Consider the following 19,680-nt stretch of genomic DNA (forward strand, 5'->3'; position numbering starts at 1 on the left):
TTACAGGACTGAGTGAGTGTGGCCTGCAAGGTGCAGAAGGTCGGACTCGATGATGATGGTCACTTCTGAGTTCAGTAAGCTTATCTGAGTAAGAATATACATTACAATTTTAAACCTAATCAGTGTCCCTTAAGTGACTTGCCACAAGATGTCAGAACATGTTAGTATTAAAGCTGAGTGGGTCTAATTTAAATTTTTTTTTTAATATTTAATTTTCTTTCTTTTTGTAGGAATTCGACACAGTGCTCCTAACTTAGAAATTCTCTGATAGCTTCAAAACAAACAAACACCAAACTGGAGTTTTCAGTTGCCTAAGTGGTCACTGGAATCATGGTTAAAGTTGCCTCACCCTCCCTCCCTCCCCCTGGGGCCAGGCACGAAATTTGCCCCCCACGCGCACAGCCCCATTGGCCTGACTGGAGCTGCCCCCCCCCAACAGAGAAATCAAACTATGCCCCTATGTGTGTAGGGTATAGAGCCCGCCCCGGGGGGTGTCACATGAACCCCGTCCGTGGGAGTGTCACGCAAATTCCCTCCCCTCTGAGTGGGGGGTGCATAACCCTCTCCCACCCCTTATGGGGTGTCACCCTGCCCCCATGAAGCGCTTGTCCCCGGCAGCGGGGGGGGTCACACTCCCCCCGTTTCCCGTGACGCGGGGGGGGGCAAACGCACCCTGTGAGGGACTGATCATGGGGGAGTCGCATGATCGCCCCTCTCTGGCCTGGATCCCCCCCCCTTATTTCGGGGCCAGTCTCTCTTCCCGGAGCGGAGACTCACCCGCTTCCCTCCGCCTCAACCGCTACCAACCGCTTCTCCCGTAACCATGGCGACACAACGGCGGGACCAGAAGCCCCTGCGCGGCGCGCTCGAGCAACGGCGTCCGGAGCGTCCCGCCCCCCGACCTTACCAGCAAGGAGTCAGGTGCTCGGGGAGTGGGCGGGGCCGGTGCTGGAGGAGAACAGAACGGGGGACGGCCCCGTCCGCCGCGCGCGCAGGTACGGGGGCGTGCGGGAGTCAGCAGGGGCTGGGCTGAAGGGAAATGGGAGGAGGAAGGTCTGGCCAGCGTGTGGGAAATGCGGGGAGTGAGGGTCCAGGGAGGCGGGATGGGGTAAGGGGGGGTCTGGGCAGAGGAGAAAGGGGTCTGGCTTAGGGGGTATATGTGGAGGAGGGTCTGGGGAAGGGGAAGGCGGGGGGGTCTGGCCAGCGTGTGGGAAATGCGGGGAGTGAGGGTCTAGGGAGACAGGATAGGGTAAGGGGGGTCTGGGCAGAGGGGAAAAGGGTCTGGCTTAGGGGGTATATGTGGAGGAGGGTCTGGGTAAGGGGAGGGGGGGGGGTCTGGCCAGCGTGTGGGAAATGCGGGGAGTGAGGGTCTAGGGAGATAGGATGGGGTAAGGGGGGTCTGGGCAGAGGGGAAAAGGGTCTGGCTTAGGGGGTATATGTGGAGGAGGGTCTGGGTAAGGGGAAGGGGGGGTGGTCTGGCCAGGGTGTGGGATATGCAGGGAGTGAGGTTCCAGGGAGGCGGGATGGGGTAAAGGGGGTCTGGGCAGAGGAGAAAGGGGTCAGGCTTAGGGGGTATATGTGGAGGAGGAGGGTCTGGGTGAGGGGAAGGGGGGGGGTCTGGCCAGCGTGTGGGAAATGCGGGGAGTGAGGGTCTAGGGAGACAGGATGGGGTTAAGGGGGTCTGGGCAGATGGGAAAGGGGTCTGGCTTTGGGGGTATATGTGGAGGAGGGTGTGGGTGAGGCGAAGGGGGTCTAAGTAGGGGATGGGTGGGAGATGGAGTGTCCTGGACTATAAGACCAGGAGGAACCACACTGTGGTTTTCTGGTCTGACCTCTTCTAACTCAGGTCATGGATTTCCCTGAATTAATTCCTGTTTGAACTAGAGTACTGTATATCTTTTAGAAAAACATCCAACTTTGATTTAAAAGTTGCTAGTTTTGGAGAATCCACCATGACCTTGGTAAATTGTTAAAAATGTACACCTTCAGACTTGTCTAGCTTCAACTTCTGGCTATTGGAGCTTGTTATTCCTTTCTCTGCTAGGGTTTCCAACCCTCCTGGTTTCACCGAGAGTCTCCCGGAATCAGGCCCTATCTCCCGGAGGCTACTGAAGCCAAACTGGGAGATTTTAGGCCCTAAAAGTCTGGGGGTGCAGTGGGGTTAAGGCAGGCTCCCTACGTTCCCCCTACCCCGCGCCACTCCCGAAAGTGGCTGGCACATCCCTTTGGCAGCAGCTCCTAGGTGGGGGGAGGGGTGGGGACAGCGTGCTCGGGACTCTATGCACTGCCCCTGCCCTGTGTGCCAACTCTGCAGCTCCCATTGGCCGGGAACTGTGATCTGTGGGGGCGGTGCCTGTGAGCGGGGGCGGTGCCTGTGAGCGGGGGCGGTGCGTGGAGACCCCCCCACACACACACACCTAGGAGCCGCTGCCAGAGGGACATGTCAGCTGCTTCTGGGAGCGGTGCAGAGCCAGGGTAGGCAGGGAGCTTGCCTTAGCCCTGCTGCGGAGCCAACCGGGAGCCGCCTGAGGTAAGTGCCTCCTGGTTGGAGCCCACACCCTCCTGCACCCCTGCCCCAGCCCTGAGTCCTGTTCATACATCCAAGAATTGTATCAGTCCTTTTGGCCATAGTATCTCACTACAAGCTCATATTCAGTTGATCCTATAAGTATGGGCTACATTCTTTGTTCCTAGATTAATGACTTTGCATTTTATTATGACCAAATGTATACTGTTTATTTTCGCCCAATTTTCCAGCAATCCAGATCGCTCTAGATCAGTGACCTGTTCTCTTCATTATTTACCATGCACCCAATGTTTGTGTTATCTTTAAACTTTTTCAGTGATTTATTTCAGAGTAGCAGCCGTGTTAATCTGTATTCGGAAAAGGAGTACTTGTGTTAGTCTCTAAGGTGCCACAAGTACTCCTTTTCTTTTTTCAGTGATTTATGTTTTCTTCCAACTCATTGATAAAAATATTAAATAGCATAGGCCCAAATTCACTGTACACATCCACACGATGATATTCCCCTTTTACGATTACATTATGAAACCTGTATTTTAGCCAGTTTTTAATCCATTTAATGTGTGTCACGTTAGTTTTGTAACATTTTAATCTTTTAATGAAAATGTCATGCGGTACCAGGTCAACTGTCTTACAGAAATCCAAGTATGTTGCAGCAACACTATTACCTTTATCAACCAAACTAGTAATTTCATTTAAAAAACCAAACAGACGATATCAAGTTAGTTTGACAGGATCTATTTTTCATAAATACATGACGAATGGCATTAATTATATTACTCTCCTTTAATTCTTTATTGTTTGAGTCCTGTATCAGCCACTCTGTTATTTTGCTCAGGATTGATATCTGGCTGACAGGCCTATGGTTACCTGAATCATCTTGTTTACCCTTTTAAAATGTTGGCACATTAGCTTTCTTCCAGTTTTCTGGAATTACCCCAATGTTCCAAGAGTTAATGAAAATTGACACACACGGTCCAGCAAACTCCTTGGCCGGCTCTTGTAAATCTCTTGGATTCAAGTTACCTGGACTTGCTGATTTTAAAATGTTTAACTTCGATAGCTGCTGTTTAACATCCTTCTGTGTTACTATTAGAATGGAAAGTGTTTCTTTATCTTATAAGAACTACATTATCTCTGTTTTTTACCCCAAATACAGAACAGAAATATTTATTGAACTTTCTGCATTATTATTGAAGGCTCTACCATTTCCATCTAGTAATGGACTGATACCATTGTTAGGATTCTTTTTGTCCCTAATCTTAAAAAAACTACCCGCTCCTTCCTATTTTCCTTAACTCTACTGTCCACAGATTGTTCCTTGTTTCTTTCAGCTTCCCTTATCAATGTTCTACAATTCCTAGTTTCTGATTTAATCAACCTCCCCTTCAATTTGTTATATTGTTTTATTTGTTACAGCTGCCTTTACTTCCCCTCTAAGCCAAGTTGCTTTTTAGCCAGTACAATCTTCTTTCCCAATTGTGTGACTATGGCTTTTGGGGCCTCCAGTAAAATGTTCTTGAACAATTTCCAGTTGTTCACATTTTTCTGTTTAAATGTCATTTGGCTCATAATAGTTTTCGTTTTATGAAATTAGTCCTTATAAAGCACCAAGTATATGTATTACTGGTTTGAATTTCATTTGGTTTGCACATAACAAATGTGATCACTTGTATCTAAGCTACCCCAAAATTTTAGTTCTGTGATCAGTTCCTTCTTCTATCAAGAGAAGATCTAATATTGAATTCCCCCATGTTGGTTGCAATGCTTTTGAGATAGGAAATTGTTGTCTCAGTTTTGAAATACTGAGGATGTTTTAGTACTGGCAGCATATGAAACCTCCAGTGTCTGTTGCTCAGATTGAAGTCCCCCATGGTCATGCAGCTTTTTTTCTATATGTTCCTAAGGAGCTGGTCATCCTGTTCAAATCTAAGGTTGGTTGTGGCAGATACTGACTGTTACCCTATCTTGTGCTTTATCTGTCAGGACAGGGGTTCTCAGACTTTTGAACTGGTGCCCCCTTTCACACAGAGAGCCTCTGAGTGCGACCTCCACCCCCTTATACATTAAAAATACTTTTTTATATATTTAACACCATTATAAATGCTGGAGGTAAAGTGGGGTTTGGGGTGGAGGCTGACAGCTGGTGAACGCTGTAATAACCTCATGACCCCCTGAGGGGTCCCAACCCCCAGTTTGAGAACCCCTGTGTTAGGACACTGATCCATAAGCATTCAAAATCATTTTCTTCCAAGTTGTCAGTGACTTAGAAGCAGGTAATGTCATTTTTGACATGGAGTGTTACTTCCCTTCCCCTTTTGCCCACTCAATCCTGAATAATTAGGTTATAACCTTGATGGTTCTGGACGCAGGTGGGGAGAGGAGGTCTGAGTGAGAGGAGAACATATATTACAGCATTCTACAGTCACTGCTTCTTGGTAATTGCTTTGCCTCATTCAGGTTGGATGGCTTAGTGAATGAAGCAGGGATGCATTCATTGAACAGGGAAGATACATTATTATTTTAATGCATTTCTGTATCAGTATATCTCATTTATTAAAATATTTAAAAATAAGTAGATAATTTTCCCAGTGGGAATTAATATTTTAAAAATTCTTTGAAAGCAATTGTTTTCCTCTTTGTTTCTATTTTTAATAAGCTGTTTAAAAGTAAGTGCTGTAACTCTTTCTCATTCACTGTGCATCAAGCATCTTGTGTGCTGAATAAGGAATTGATCATTCTGAATTAATAGTATGTGATTAACAACTGCCTCCTAATCCACATGTAGCATATGGGGGAACTGGGAAGCACAGATAAAGAACCAATTTCAGCCTCTCAGAGTTAGGCCTATGTGTGTGATAATAATTTGGCTTTTCTTGGCTTTTGAGTGCTTGACTGTGCTTTGCATGAAGTATTTGTATAATTCAGATACTGTGTGCTGCACTAAACATGAGTTAGTGTTTTGCTTGACAAAGATGGACTTGCACACCTTTTTTTATACAATTAAGCACATCCATAAATGCTTTACTGAATTGGAGCCTTAGTGTCCCGTGGGTAGAGCACTGGATTGGAAGCCCAGGAGATGACTTTCTGCTTCATTTTTCCCATCTGCCAAACCTGGATTGAGATACTCTTCCCCACTTCATAAATTACTTCCGTGCCCATGGGTGAAAATGGTATATAATAAATACTTTGCTCTTTCCATATAGCACTAAGTCTTATTTTTAGTATTAAACAAATAATGATGATCTGTTTGTTGATAATTTCTTAACATTCATAATCATTGTGTATTGACTGCTCAAAATGTTTAGGAACCATAACAAAATTGTTATACCCATGTTCTTGATATTTGTAATGTATAGTTGACTTAAGTAAGATTTTTGTCTCTTGAATTCTCATTTTTCTCTATAAAAAGAATGAACATCATTCTCTGTCCCTACTGTCATGATGCTCACAAATTTCATCTCCATCATTGGAAAAACAAAACAAAAGCGAGCATTTTGTTTTCCATAGCAAAAAAATGTAATGGGACAAATTTAGAGTGGCTGGAAAAAGGTATAATTCAATTGAAGTCTCTGAAATTACTCTGGTTTTCAGTAGGGATAAATATGCCCCAGTGTTACCTTGCAACTGACGCTTCTATCGTGGGCTTACCCCTTTTATATCCAGGTCCTTTTAAGGTATCTACGTCAATGGTAATATAAATACTATTTTTCCCCAGAAGAAATCAGGGTGGGGAGAATCCGCATTGAACTATGGTTGGGTCCTAGCCTTAAAATCTTCAAGTAATATCAGGTTTCATAGTGGTAGCCATGTAGTCTGTATCAGCAAAAAGAACGAGGAGTACTTGTGGCACCTTAGAGACTAACAAATTTATTTGGGCATAAGCTTTCGTGGGCTAAAACCCACTTCATCACGAAAGCTTATGCCCAAATAAATTTGTTAGTCTCTAAGGTGCCACAAGTACTCCTCGTTCTTTTTTCAAGTAATATCAGTGTATTGTACAATGGTTACACTGCAAACATAATTTTGCAACTTACCTTTTTTATAGCATATGCAGGATTTAGATATGTCAGACCTGCTGCTCCTCTTTAAAAGCTGAACATCTGAAAACCTGGATTTTGGATCTTTGACCTGTAGTTTGCCAGTGACGCTCTTGATACACTTGCCAGGCAATGTGAGAAACCACTATCCAGGTTTTACTCTGATCTTGAAGCTTCTCACGCTGAAACTATTAAAGCAATGAGCAGAACTTAGGAGAGGATTTGCTTCTTGGTTTATTATTTAAATGCCTTCAAAAGTATAACCAGAAACCTTGGACTAGTTTTTCACACTGTGGGTAAAATTCATGGGTTCCTTGACTTGTGTTCTGATGTAATGTTTGGACTTATCCGGTAAGAAAAAAGCCTATTAAAAATAAAGTGAGTATGTTTATGCCACCTACAATCGGCCTCTTTTTGGAAGGAATTATTAATGAGAGGCATTTGTTTTTAAATAATTTAGAGGTAAAAATTCTGCAAGGTAGGAAACTGACAGGGTCAAAAAGTGTAGAATAGAAACGTATTGATATGAGAAAATGGCCTTGAGCAGGGGTTCTCAAACTGGGGTTTGGGACCCCTCAGGGAGTCGTGAGGTTATTACATGGGGGATTGCGAGCTGTCAACCTCCACCCCAACCCTGCTTTGCCTCCAGCATTTATAATGGTGTTAAATATATAAAAAAGTGTTTCTAATGTATAAGGGGGGTTGCACTCAGAGGCTTGCTATGTGAAAGGGGTCACCAGTATAAAAGTTTGAGAACCACTGCCCTAAAGAGAGGATAGGGTTAGCAAAGGGAAATCATTCAGAGTGAAAAGGGGGATACTATTTTTTTTTTTTTGGGGGGGGGGGGGGGGGGGTTTGTACGTAAATGGCCTTGACTTACACAAGTGAATAAATAGAGAGAAGCAGAGAAACTAATATTCCAGAGAGAGTGCTGTGTGAATTTCAGTGTAAATTGAGTGATTGATGAGGGAACCAAAAGTAGGCATATGGTCAGATTCATTCCTGCTGTGATCAACTGGGGGGTGATTCAACCAGAGAGAACAGGTGGTAGTATTGCTCCCTCGCAGTTGCCACTGGGAAAAGGCAGCTCTGAATTATGTCAGGAACCCTGCTGGTATAGGGTGCGCTGGATCAACACATCTCCTAGCTGCTCTGACCCTACATCCTCTTCAACCAGTGCTACCCACCTGCAGCCCCCTACCATTCTGTGTGCTGCCAGAGATCTCCATCTGCTGCTGCCAGCAAAGACCTTGAGTTGACTTAGCCGATAGCCTACAAGGAAGAATAATACAGAGAAGCCAAGAGAAATTTCGGGAGGTGTTTGTCAGTAGTGCATTAAATGTGTGTGTACAACATCTTAAAGCAGCAAAGCAAGAAAGCAAAATTTTGGGATATAATATGTGCATGCAAGGTTGCAAATGGGCTGGAAGATAAAATAGAGAATTGGGGGGGCTGATGAGTTTGCGGGCAAAAGACATGGGGGTACAGATGGCGACTGGAGTGGTGAGGGAGAAGAAACATGGCCAATTTTGAAGCAAGATTATCTGATTTGCAATGAGTGTAACATTGACTGTCCCAGGATATTTTCCTGGAAGCTTTCCGTCTTATTCAAAATGTGATGGTGCTTTACTGAACTCATAGGGCACAAGAGTGTGCGTATGCAGGGAATAGATCTTGTGTGCATCAGGCTGGAAGTAAATCTCTTTATTTATATTGGTCATGGCAATCCTGCCACTTGCTAACTGAGGAGCATTACATTAGATTCTGCTACATTACTTTTCTGGGTTCATCTCCATTTAATAGCTAATACAGCTGTAGGGCATCCCAAGTAGTAAATTCAGGCTGTAATGCCAAGATATGTTGCTTCTGATCTCAAGGATTAAAAATACGTCTATATGCCCTCTCAAAGCTGCAGTAACATTATAGTTGCATTTAGGCAAGTTCAGCTGAGCCAGTCATAACATATTGAAGAATGAATGAAATCCCAGGAAGAGATGAGAGACCCAGCATTTCTGTGATACTCCTTTTAAGCCATGGATGTGAGAGTATCTAGCTGTTATATTTCTAGATGTAAAATCTGTTGTTATACTTTTATATTATTTACATAAAACCTGCACTGTGCAGAATCCATCCTCTGGTTACTCGTATTTTCTATCTGATTTGTATTTTATGTTTCTATAAATTGTGAGTTCCTTGGCCCAGTGACTCTGTGGTTCTGTGTTTTCTGTAGAGTAATAACATGAAACAGTAATAAGCAACAGTGTCTTGTGTATAGATAAGGAGTGATGACAGCTGTTCTAGCTGGATAATTTACAAACATGAAGATAAAATAGAAGCAGTTTATCCTGAATATAGTTACTCAGGAGGTAATTGTTAAAATAGATCAAAATGTCAATATCCGTGATTGAAATAAAGATAGAACCACCCACTTTTAAAAAGAGAATTAAGGAGTTTTGACCATTTACTATTTTTAATACATCTCAAATATTTCATCATAAACTCCCCTCTCTTGTCCTCCATATCCTCTCTAACTTCTCCTTTGGTTTCCTCTTACTCCCGGTTTTCACCATCTCTTATGCAGCCCCCTTTCCTGCACACCAAGCAACTTCCTTCATCGCTTTAAACCCTATTTTTGTAATCTTCTATTATTCGTCTCCTCCACAATGGTTCTTCTGTGTGTACTTGTGCTATATTCAGTATTGTATTTGTTTAAATTAGAGTGTACCCCCTTCAGGACAGGGACCTAAGCCTTCTGTGTGTTCTGGACAGTGTCATGTACACTTACAGTGCTCTATGAATAGGAAATGAAAATGTCCCACCATGGAAGTTGAGACCTCAGGTCAGTTCTGGGATTACTTTCCAGTGCATTCACAGTAGATGCATGCTTGTATAGTCTGCTGTCCTCAGCACTTCACCAGAATCTGCATTTGGCAGCCTTCTGAACATAGTGTAAGAGCTATTAGGTTGGGCAGGTTTTGGTGGAGTCTTATGGTGAATTTTGTTAATAAACAGAGGTTCTTTTATATTTTATTGATCTTGAATTTTTTTCTCTTAAAATGAGGTTCCCAGATGCCTTTGGTACTGAGAGCTTCATGCATGCATTAGATTAAAGGGGCACTTTTAGGTCGGTTAAGGACCAGATTTTTTTTTTTTAAGCCAATGTATTGTTTTTCCCAGTCCCTTAATCCTTCCCATCTGTGGTGAAAAAGGGTTGCCACCTCTGAGTACAAAAAAAGGGACAGCCAGGATGATCCCGAGCCCATAAAACTGGACAGCTGCCAATGTGTGCTAAGCCCCCTTACAGGTTTCTTGGGACAACTACCTCAAAAAAGGGACGATCCTGGGAAAACCTGGACAGGTGGCAACCCTAACTGGGAGTAAATTTTTTTGTGTTTGATGTTCAATGCCAGTAAAACATTCATGTTCCTCATGCAGACTTCAGCGTGTTTAATACTATTCAAAAGGGGCTAATCCTTCAGTCATTCCTGAAGTTGTTTTAACATATTTTGTTGAAAGCACCACCACAGATTGGTCCCTAAAACTGGAAGTTTATCTTATTAGTTTTGCCACTGCCTTTATGAAATCAATTTAAAATTAAGATGATTTTGCTTTTCAGTTAGAGCCCCTCACAGCAGCATCTGATAGAAGATATTCCTCCTCCTTAAAAATGTGAAGTTAATTTCAGTTTTCAGATTTAAATGAATGCAAAGTATATTTTACTTCGGAAAAAATAAATTCAGACTCTTACAGGCACTTGAGATTTTTATGACTTCAAAGAATTATCATTTATTTCATAATGGCCAGAAGTGCAGTGGATGATTTGGAGAACAAATGGAAGGATAAGGTCCCTGCCCTGAAGAACTTACAAATTTATAATAGATATGATATGGTGAGTGCGGGTACAAATAATAGGGATGGGAAGGACAAGGGTTAACAGGCAAACTAGCCACGTTATTTCTCCTACAGGATGAGAGAGAAGAGAGAGATTATTTCTGTTTTGAAATAGAAGGTACTTGGATACTATGGCAGTGGGGTGATACAAGTAGATAGATCATAGAGTAACTCAGTTTAGGTATGTGTACAAACGGGTGGGAAAACCAAGTTGTTTTCCATTATTATAATTGAATCACTTTTAGCTCTTGCAGTTGAGGTAAGTTTTTAAGGCACTATTTGAATGCAGAGAGGGTGGCGGTTTGGTGGATCAGACTTCTAAGGGCATTCTAGAAGGAAACAACCTTAATGGATTATCTGATAGGAGCATTAAATCCATGAGGGCAGTTAAAGGAATAACATCCAAGTTAAAAACCTCCCTTCTGTCTGTATTACTTAATTCTATTACCGGTAATGACTAACTGAAAGAGGTTAGCATAAAAAGTGATTTTTTTTCTCAGGTTTGTGTTTTACAGCACTTTGTATATAGTCAGTTTCAAATGTATCTCCTGCATAGATTGTTTGGCCTCTGGTCTGGGTGAATCTCTCTCTCACAGCAACATGGTATGTTAAAATATTAGGGCGGGATAAAACTTCAGACAGTATATTTGTAAAACCACAAATATTGACATGATGAATCAGCAGTATGTGTAGTATATGACAGACTTCAAAATCAATTTTTGAAATGACTAGATTGTAAATTGATGGTCACTTATAATCAGTGAAAGAGTAATTAATGGTTGCAGAATAAATAACAATAGGCTATTGAAAAGACTCAAGTAGATGAATTCAGCTTTTTATATGGTGACAATTCACATGCACAAAACTAAATTTCACATTAGTACTGCATGAACTTTATGTTCTTTTGGGCAACAAACTAGAATTTGAGAGAAGCATTTTGACCCACATTTCCAAGTGTTTCGTAGACAACCCAGAGTACATGCACAATTGGAGCCATTGGAGAGTTTACAAATCCCCAAATTAGTTGTGTGTACATTGTGCGTTGGGCATGCACTTTTGAACATGTGAACCTTTATGTTGTGATGTGTTAGTTTTTGCTTGTTTCTGCAGACTAAGAAGATGGACTATAGTTTGATCTAGTAAAATAAGAAATATGCTGTTCCATTTAGCTCAAAGTGGTGATAGTTTTTCACATGCCGATTAAGCTTCACAATTAGTATATTTTATCCAAAAGAAGCAGATTGCAATGTGCTTTATAGACAATATATAGGTCACTAGACCCTTCACTAAAATGTAGTCATTTCGGGAGTAGGATGTGGCATATAACTTAATATTCCAAAGCTAGGAATACTGCATATTAATTTAGGAGAGAAAGGGAAGAATATCTTCAACTGAAACAATAGGAGAAACAGATCGGTCAGAACAGAATGGCCAGAGTTGGAGTTTAGTTGGGACAGACAGTCCTTTTTATTAACAACTCCTCCCCCTCCCCCACCCAGCCAATACTGTACTTTATGACTGTAACTGTAGGTTTTCAGAAGCTTGCTTTTTTGTTCACCCTGTGTGTCTGACCAGTAGAACTATATTAATCTCGTAGCTTTTCTTCATGATCATGCTGAAGTCATAGAATTCATTGCTTGTTTTGTCAATTAGATTGCATGTGGGCTGCACTTTCCACAGTATTTTCTGTATCCAGGCTACGGTATAAGCATCCCACAATTAGTAAGTAACTATACAAACACTGAGCTGTGCATGTCTTTTAATTAATGGAGAGGAGTGGTTCCCATAAACTTCTTTATTCTGTTATAGAATTCTAACTCCCTGTTTCTAATCCTAATCTCTTGCCAGTTCCTATGTGTTGCAATCACAGCAGCAGAGAACAATAATGTTCATATCAAAACATTTTACAAGGACTTGTAGGAATGGAAAATGTAGAATATGTTGCAACTATATGCTGTATGTAGTATCTTTAGGCTTGGAAAGATTAGATTTTTACCGGTAAATGTGGGCATTGATTTCACCACACACGCGCTGACTAAACAGTATTTCTGTAGATACTTTGCTTATCTTTAAATTTCAATTAAGATAAATTCTTCTTGAGAACTTGTTAGAGGCTGTTATTAAATAATTGTCTGACACCCCAACACTTTCCTGCAACTGTGCAAATATAAATAGATAATAAAAAAAAGCTTTAAACCCCAAATTTTGTGAAACTATGAACATGTAAATTGATAAAAATAGAAAAAAACTTAAAAATAAACATGGATATTCTCTATCAAAATTAGAAAAAAAATAAAAATTTAATTCGGCCAGGCCTGAATATCTCCCATGCCCAAATGCTTCAGAGGAGTAAATAATACAGTTACAGAGAGAGATATCCGAAACAATAGCAGAGAGGAAATTAAATAATACATAGGAGGGATGATCTTTTCACCTGAGATTTGAAAACAAATGGAAAGCCAAATGTGGGGATGGGGAGGAGATAGATAAAGGGAAACAATGTTAGGTAGTTGGAGTAGCAAAGCAGAAGGATTTTGCACCAACTGTGGTGAAATTGGTGGGGGGCTGGGACAGAAAGAAGAGAGAGGTGCTGAATAAGCAGAAGCAGGCATGAAGAAATGAGCATGAGGCCAGTGCAAGGCCATGTAGTGCCTTCAAAACAAGGACTGCAGTTTTGATCTTGGAGGTAATAGGGAATTAGAGGTGTTGTAGAGTATTGCCCGTGTGTGGGAACATGCAGTAGGATGGGTGAAATCATCATTCACGTGACAGTCTGGAGATAGGACTTGAGGCACCAAGAATCATAGAAATGTAGGGCTGGAAGGGATGAAGTCTAGCCCTCTGTCCTGAGGCAGGACCAAGTAAACATAGACCATCACTGATAGGTATTTGTCCAACCTGTTCTTAAAAACCTCCAATGATGGGGATTCCACAACCTCCCCTGGCAGGCGTTTCCAGTGCTTAACCACCCTTATCATTAGAAAGATTTTCCAAATATCTAACCAAAATCTTCCTTGCTTCAGATTAAGTGCCTTACCTTCACTAGGCATGGAGAACAACTGATCAACATCCTCTTTGTAACTGGCTGTTATCAGGTCCCTCATTAGTCGTCTTATCTCAAGACTAAATACACACAGATTTTTTACCTTTCCTAATAGGTCAGGTTTTCTAAACCTTTTTCATTTTTGCTGCTGTCTGGGGAAGAGTTGCAATAAAGAAGCAAAGAAAAGATGAACTATGGATCAGGATTTTAAGTAGGGTGGATTTGAAGTAATCATATTTTGTGGGGAGATGGTGATAAATTGCCTTACATTAAGGGAAAAGGAAAGTCAGACTGCTGCAGCTAACAGTGGAGTTTCCAAATGTTAGACAGTTGCATGGTTTTGTGTTGGTGTCCTGACTTCCTTCCATCTTGAAATTTTACTAAACATCAGTACAAAAAGAGTAAAATTCCACCTCATTTCAATCAGATTATTCTCTGTTCTAAAGCTATGGTCAGTTTAATATTTGTGTTCTGCTAAACAGAAGGGATTTAATAATCGCCTATATATCACCTGTGTTTTCTTTTTTAGACTTCTGATTGCCATGGCTGCAGTTGACAGTTTCTACCTCTTGTACCGGGAGATTGGTCGTTCTTGCCATTGTTATGTGGAGGCACTGGCTTTAGTTGGAGCCTGGTATATGACCAGAAAATGCTTCACTCTTGTATGTGATTCTTACAGCTTGATCAGACTGCATTTCATTCCCAAGCTGGTGAGCAGGGCTGATTTGGTCAAGCAGTATGGAAGATGGGCTGTAGTCACTGGTAAGAGAACGTTGTTTTCATCTGTATTTTATTTGAAAGATACTTTCCCCCTCCTTGCACTTAGTAATTATCTACCCTTTGGTGATACATGTACTATATTTTGTGGAGCTATTTTTCAGATGAATCTGGACCTTTCATAGTAAATGTTGGCCCTGAAATAACAGCATTGACAGTTAAACTCTCGAGCACTTTTCATCCCTTTTAAACAGAGGATCCAGTCTCTCAGTGCTTAGGGGGGTCCTACTGACTTCAGTTGCGCTCTTACAATCTGACACCACCTCTTTCCATGCAAATATTACTGAATTCTGCCATTCTTTTTCCTTTACTTAGCCACTCTGCTGCTTCTGCGTGTCTGATCAGACTCAGCAGCCATTGACATCTAAGAAGATGAGCAGAGACCTCTAGTTGAAAAGTGACTATTGGAGTAGCAGAATGGCAGGCAGATACGTACCCACTATCTTGTTCATACTCTTTGTATAACGACTTACACAACACACTCAGATTTGGCTCAGGGTAAAATTTGCACCTCTGACATACTCTCTTCACCAGACTTGCCTCAGTCTTCTAGTCCTGTATTCTAAATCCTACACCACTATGTTACTTTCTACTGTAGGTAGCACAGCTGGTATTGGAAAAGCCTATGCTGAAGAACTGGCAAGCCGTGGCATCAACATTATCTTAATCAGCCGGAGCAAAGAGAAGCTGGAGGCCGTAGCTAAAGACATAGCCGAAACCTATAAAGTTGAAACTGCTGTTATAGTAGCAGATTTCAGCAAAGGTCGTGAGGTTTACTCTTCCATTAAGGAAGCCCTCAGAGACCAAGACATTGGGATTTTGGTGAATAATGTAGGAGTGTTTTATTCCTACCCGGAATATTTTACCAGGTTGTCTGAGGACAAAGTATGGGAAATTGTCAATGTAAATATTGCTGCTGCTAACATGATGGTGCATATAGTGCTGCCAGGAATGGTACAGAGGAAAAGAGGTGCGATTGTGAATGTTTCTTCTGGATCCTGCTGCAAACCCACACCACAGATGGCAGCATATTCAGCCTCCAAGGTAAGCCAAGGGGCAGAATGTGCTTCACCCTACCATGCCAGTTGAGAGCTTCACTAGCTCATGCAGAGGGGCATGAGGCTATTTATTTGTATTGTGGTAGTGCTTCAGAGCTTCAGTCATGGATCAGGGCACCATTTGGTAAATGCTATACAAAAAATGGCTTCACCTGTTGGTCCATTTAGTGGCTGGTGTTACAAATGATGCTAGCCTGAGCCTTCTGAAGCACAAGGCCTGGGCCTTCTCTCTACACAGGGATGCAAGAGAGAGGGAAGGCTCTAGACTTCATTCTTTGCCTCTCCCCTCTAGGCACCCACACAGGGCAAGTCCCAGGTCATTTCAGATGTTTTAAGATATATTCTACCTAACTAAAACATAAGAGACTCTAAGGTTCTTCTCATATAATGCTTATTTTTTAAGAAGCAAAGTGTTCCCAGTAATTTGCTGTGGATTACAGTAAACTAGTAAACCTCTAAAAGAAGTTTAGCATAGCTACTTGCCGGTAGTGTTTGTTGTTGTTAAATTAATCCTTTATTAAATGTTACTTTCAGAACAGTAAAGTGCTATTTTTTGCAACATTTAGAGAAAAGGATGTGCCTTAATGTCTCTCTTACCTAGATGTGGAATTTCATATATTAATATTACAGTACTGCCTAGAAGTTTTAGAAGTGACCCAAATCTTTGATAGCAGTAGCACTAGTATCAGAGACTTCCTGCGTCCTCCATACAAAATCCCATGAAGGGGTAGGATTACTAAAGCCCCATTCCTGTAATACTTTATTAACTTTAAGCATGTGAGTAATCCCACTGACTTCAGTTGAACTACTAACAGGCTAAGTGTTTGCAGGATCAGGGCCAAGGCTGCCAGGAGATAGAGAAGCACTAGTGGGGCTGTGGACATTGCAGGTTCAGTTTCTGCTTCAGGCAAATTATTTTTATTTTTAAAGTTTGTGGGGGGGTTGTTTTTAATGTTTAGTTTGTTTCCCCTCCCCACAAGCAGAGTGAGTTTGGGAAGGGAAGATGACTACCTTCTTCCCACTACGCCCCATAAGCAATTGTGGGAGAGAATCCCATGAGTCATCATCCAGCAGTGGAGCAATGCAGGAAGTACGTGCAAGTGTGGGAATCCAGGATCGTATTGGTTGGCCACTGAGTTACCAGCACTGCACTGATGTCGCAGGCATCTGACTAGCCATTTACCATGGTAGCACTGCAGCATACAACGTTACAGCAATGTTACTACTATGATAAGAATGTGCCAAACTTATTTATTGTGCTGTGCTTGATCTCCATAGTCCCCGCTATCAGGTTTATGATGCCAAAAGTTAGTTTTAAATTGGGGAGTTAAATGAGCTGAGGAAGGTGTTTGGGCCATACCCACAAATTTAGGCCTTAATTCTGTAAACATGCATGTGTAATTTTACACACGAGTGCTTGTTAGCTTCAATGAGACTACGTGCATATGAAAAGTTAAGCACATGTATAATGTTTGCAGGAGCAGGACCTAAATGACTACACTCAGTGCTGGCTAATGCACCAAGTAAACTGGGGAGGGAGGGGGAGGTATTAAAGAAAAAATGTTTCACTTGTAAATTCAGGTAGTGTATGCAACAATAGTAGGCTTCAATACAACAAAAAATCAGCCAGAAGTAAGCATCTTTAAAATTGACATACCTTTAAACTAATTAACTGGGTCTCCTACAATTTGCTGAAAAAAACCAAACAGATGCTGAAAACGGGAAACCATGGTCATGCTATTAAAACATATTTTGGGGTTTTTTTCTAGTATTTGTCAAAATACGGGTTTTTTTTTATAACCCTTTTGTCAGAATAGTAGTATAATTTCCAAGATAAAAAAAAATAGTTTTAATAATACTTTACACCAAGACTTTATTCCCCCTCTCCCCCATGCAAAACTGAGGAATCCTAATTTTCTGCTTTTATCTTACCAGGCCTACTTGGACCACTTCAGTAGAGCACTACATTACGAATATGCTTCAAAAGGAATCTTTATTCAGAGTTTAATCCCATTCTTCATCTCCACAAAAATGACAGAATTTGGTGATCACATTCTGTCAAACAAGTTTTTGTTTGTGCCTTCAGCTAAAGTATATGCACGTCATGCTGTTTCCACCCTTGGGATATCCAGAAGGACTACAGGATACTGGATCCATTCTATTCAGGTAACAATTAATCCAGCTAGTTTACATTAGTAAATCTCATTACCTTTTCAAAGGGGGAAATTTAATCTTTTGGCTTCCATTGATTTTCATGGGAGTTGAGAAGCTAAAACAAGTGCAACGTTTTGGACATTTCTTTCTAATCTGCAGCACAAACCAATCAACCTAAACTAGGGTGACCAGATGTCCCATTTTTAAAGGGGCAGTCCAGTTTTGGGGGATTTTTCTTAAACAGGTGCCTATTATCCCCAACCCCTGTCCTGTTTTTTCACAGTTGCTATCTGGTCACCCTAACCTAAACCAGAGGCACTGCTCCATATTTCTTGACCGCTTCCATGTTTAATCAAGTTATGACTGGACTACGTATTTTGCTTTAGGAGGAGAGGGAGAATCTGATTGCTACTTTTAATTTGCAGCCCAAATTTTAAAAAATTGCATTCAAAAACACATAAAGGGTTACCAAATGAAATTAATAGACATCAGGTTTAAAACAAACAAAAGGAAGTATTTTTTTCACATAAAACAGTCAGTCTGCGGAACTCCTTGCCAGAGGATATTTTGAAAGCCAAGACTATAACAGGGTTCAAAAAAGCACTAGATAAGTTCATGGAGGATAGGTCCATCAATGGCTATTAGCTAGGATGGGCAGGAATGGTGTCCCTAGCCTCTCTTTGCCAGAAGCTGGAAATGGTTGACAGGGGATGGATCACTTGATGATTACCTGTTCTGTTCATTCCCTCTGGGGCACCTGGCATTGGCCACTGTTGGAAGACAGGATACTGGGCTAGATGGATCGTTGGTCTGACCCACTATGGCCATTCTTACGTAACATCTTGCGCCTCTTTTAACTTGAATATGTCTGTTCTAATTGCATGCTCTTCACAGTTCAATAACTGTTTTCATTGAATTACACTTAAAATTTCCTGAAAATATTTGTTGTGTTTTAAAAAATTGTTAAAAAATCTACATCTTTAGCCACAACTACCTGAAAATGTGTCTCCGTTTAATGTAGATTTCCTTTATTGCACAGTATCTGCCCAGAACCTCACTTTGCAAAGGGACTGGTGTGAGCACTAATGACACCTCCTGGCTAATTTGGATCATTTTGTGAAGTGAGAAAGAAGGAGGGACGTAAGGGGTGGAGATTAGGAAAAAATGAAGGAGAGTGCAGGGAGTTAGTTCTTTATTCATAAAGATATATTTGCAGAACCTGATCTTACACCTGTATGAGTAAGGTGGTTCTAAGGTGCATAACATTATATTTAGTTACAGCATTTGTTTTTTAATTTTAATTGTCATATACTGTATTTTGTTCTATTTAATGTAAAATAATAAGTGTTTGATCAGAAAAGGAGTGGGATTTCCATGGTAGTTTGAAAAACTGCAGGTTTACTGAGAACAGATCCTTTAACCTTTTCCCTCTCTCTTTTGTAGTTTCTGCTTGCACAGTACATACCAGAATGGTTCTGGGTTTGGGGAATGCAGATTCTCAACAGTGCTCTGCGTCGGGATGCCGTATCCCACAGAATATATTAGGAATATCATCTAGGAAATAGCCAATGTGCTAAACTACTGCAGTAACCTAATTTGAGCATTGGAAGAACTCTTTTAGAAAAAACAAAGTTTGCTAGTATGTTTTCATCACAAACAATATATGTATCAGTTACCAGAAAAGTCTGGATCCTGCCCCTCTCTTTGTACTACTGGGCCCAGAGAAATAGCTAAGCAGGACATAACTGATTTTTGTCGAGTTTAGTTTAGATCTCTTGAGTTTCTGATGTAACTGAATGAGAGTGGGCAGTGTGCTGATCCTGCATGGAATTGACTGGCTTCTGTATGGAAATCCTAATAATATGAATGGGAATTTAGGTAGCCTGGTGTTTTGCAGGATTGGGCACTGGAAGAGGTGAAGGGGATCCCAAATCATGTTGCGTTATAAAGACAATCTCAGATTTTAGATGAACTAAATCTCTCTACAGTGGACTATCTTGTGTTGGTTTTCCAATCTTGTCATTGCAGGTGTTATGTTGAAAAATGTATAAGGTTACTTTTCAAAACTGGGAAAAGGGTAGGATGCATTTAAGCCTTTTTAGTTAATTCTTTTGTTCGTGTGTGTTCTGTATTGCTATGACAGAGCAGCAATAAAGTCCAAATAAAAATGTTTGCTTGCTTTCCTGTACC

At 41.2% G+C, this 19,680-nt stretch overlaps 2 protein-coding genes across 4 annotated transcripts in view; one reads left to right on the forward strand and one right to left on the reverse strand.

The window, feature by feature from the left end:
- The window catches only part of DNAAF1 (dynein axonemal assembly factor 1), a 34,195-nt gene extending 33,303 nt beyond the window's left edge, over positions 1 to 892 (reverse strand). For all 3 annotated transcript variants that reach the window (XM_037877780.2, XM_037877779.2, XM_043526234.1), the window contains exon 1: positions 778 to 892. The gene's annotated coding sequence lies outside the window, so the exon portion shown is untranslated. The remainder of the gene's footprint in view (positions 1 to 777) is intronic.
- HSDL1 (hydroxysteroid dehydrogenase like 1) lies at positions 554 to 19,658 on the forward strand. Its single transcript, XM_037877781.2, has 5 exons — positions 554 to 995; positions 14,031 to 14,263; positions 14,877 to 15,322; positions 17,272 to 17,502; positions 18,934 to 19,658. Exons 1-5 carry the CDS (start codon positions 703 to 705, stop codon positions 19,033 to 19,035), a joined length of 1,305 nt encoding a protein of 434 aa, XP_037733709.2. The 5' UTR covers positions 554 to 702; the 3' UTR covers positions 19,036 to 19,658.
- Positions 19,659 to 19,680: the final 22 nt, after the last annotated feature.

Source organism: Chelonia mydas, chromosome 12, assembly GCF_015237465.2.
Source record: "Chelonia mydas isolate rCheMyd1 chromosome 12, rCheMyd1.pri.v2, whole genome shotgun sequence".
In the NCBI taxonomy this organism is placed as follows: Eukaryota; Metazoa; Chordata; order Testudines; family Cheloniidae; genus Chelonia; species Chelonia mydas.

Coding starts and splice junctions, on each gene's coding strand:
- HSDL1 (XM_037877781.2), top strand. CDS start 703: ATGATCGCCCCTCTCTGGCCTGGATCCCCCCCCCTTATTTCGGGGCCA. Junction 996..14,030: donor CCCGTCCGCCGCGCGCGCAG/GTACGGGGGCGT, acceptor TTTCTTTTTTAG/ACTTCTGATTGCCATGGCTG. Junction 15,323..17,271: donor CAGCATATTCAGCCTCCAAG/GTAAGCCAAGGG, acceptor TTATCTTACCAG/GCCTACTTGGACCACTTCAG.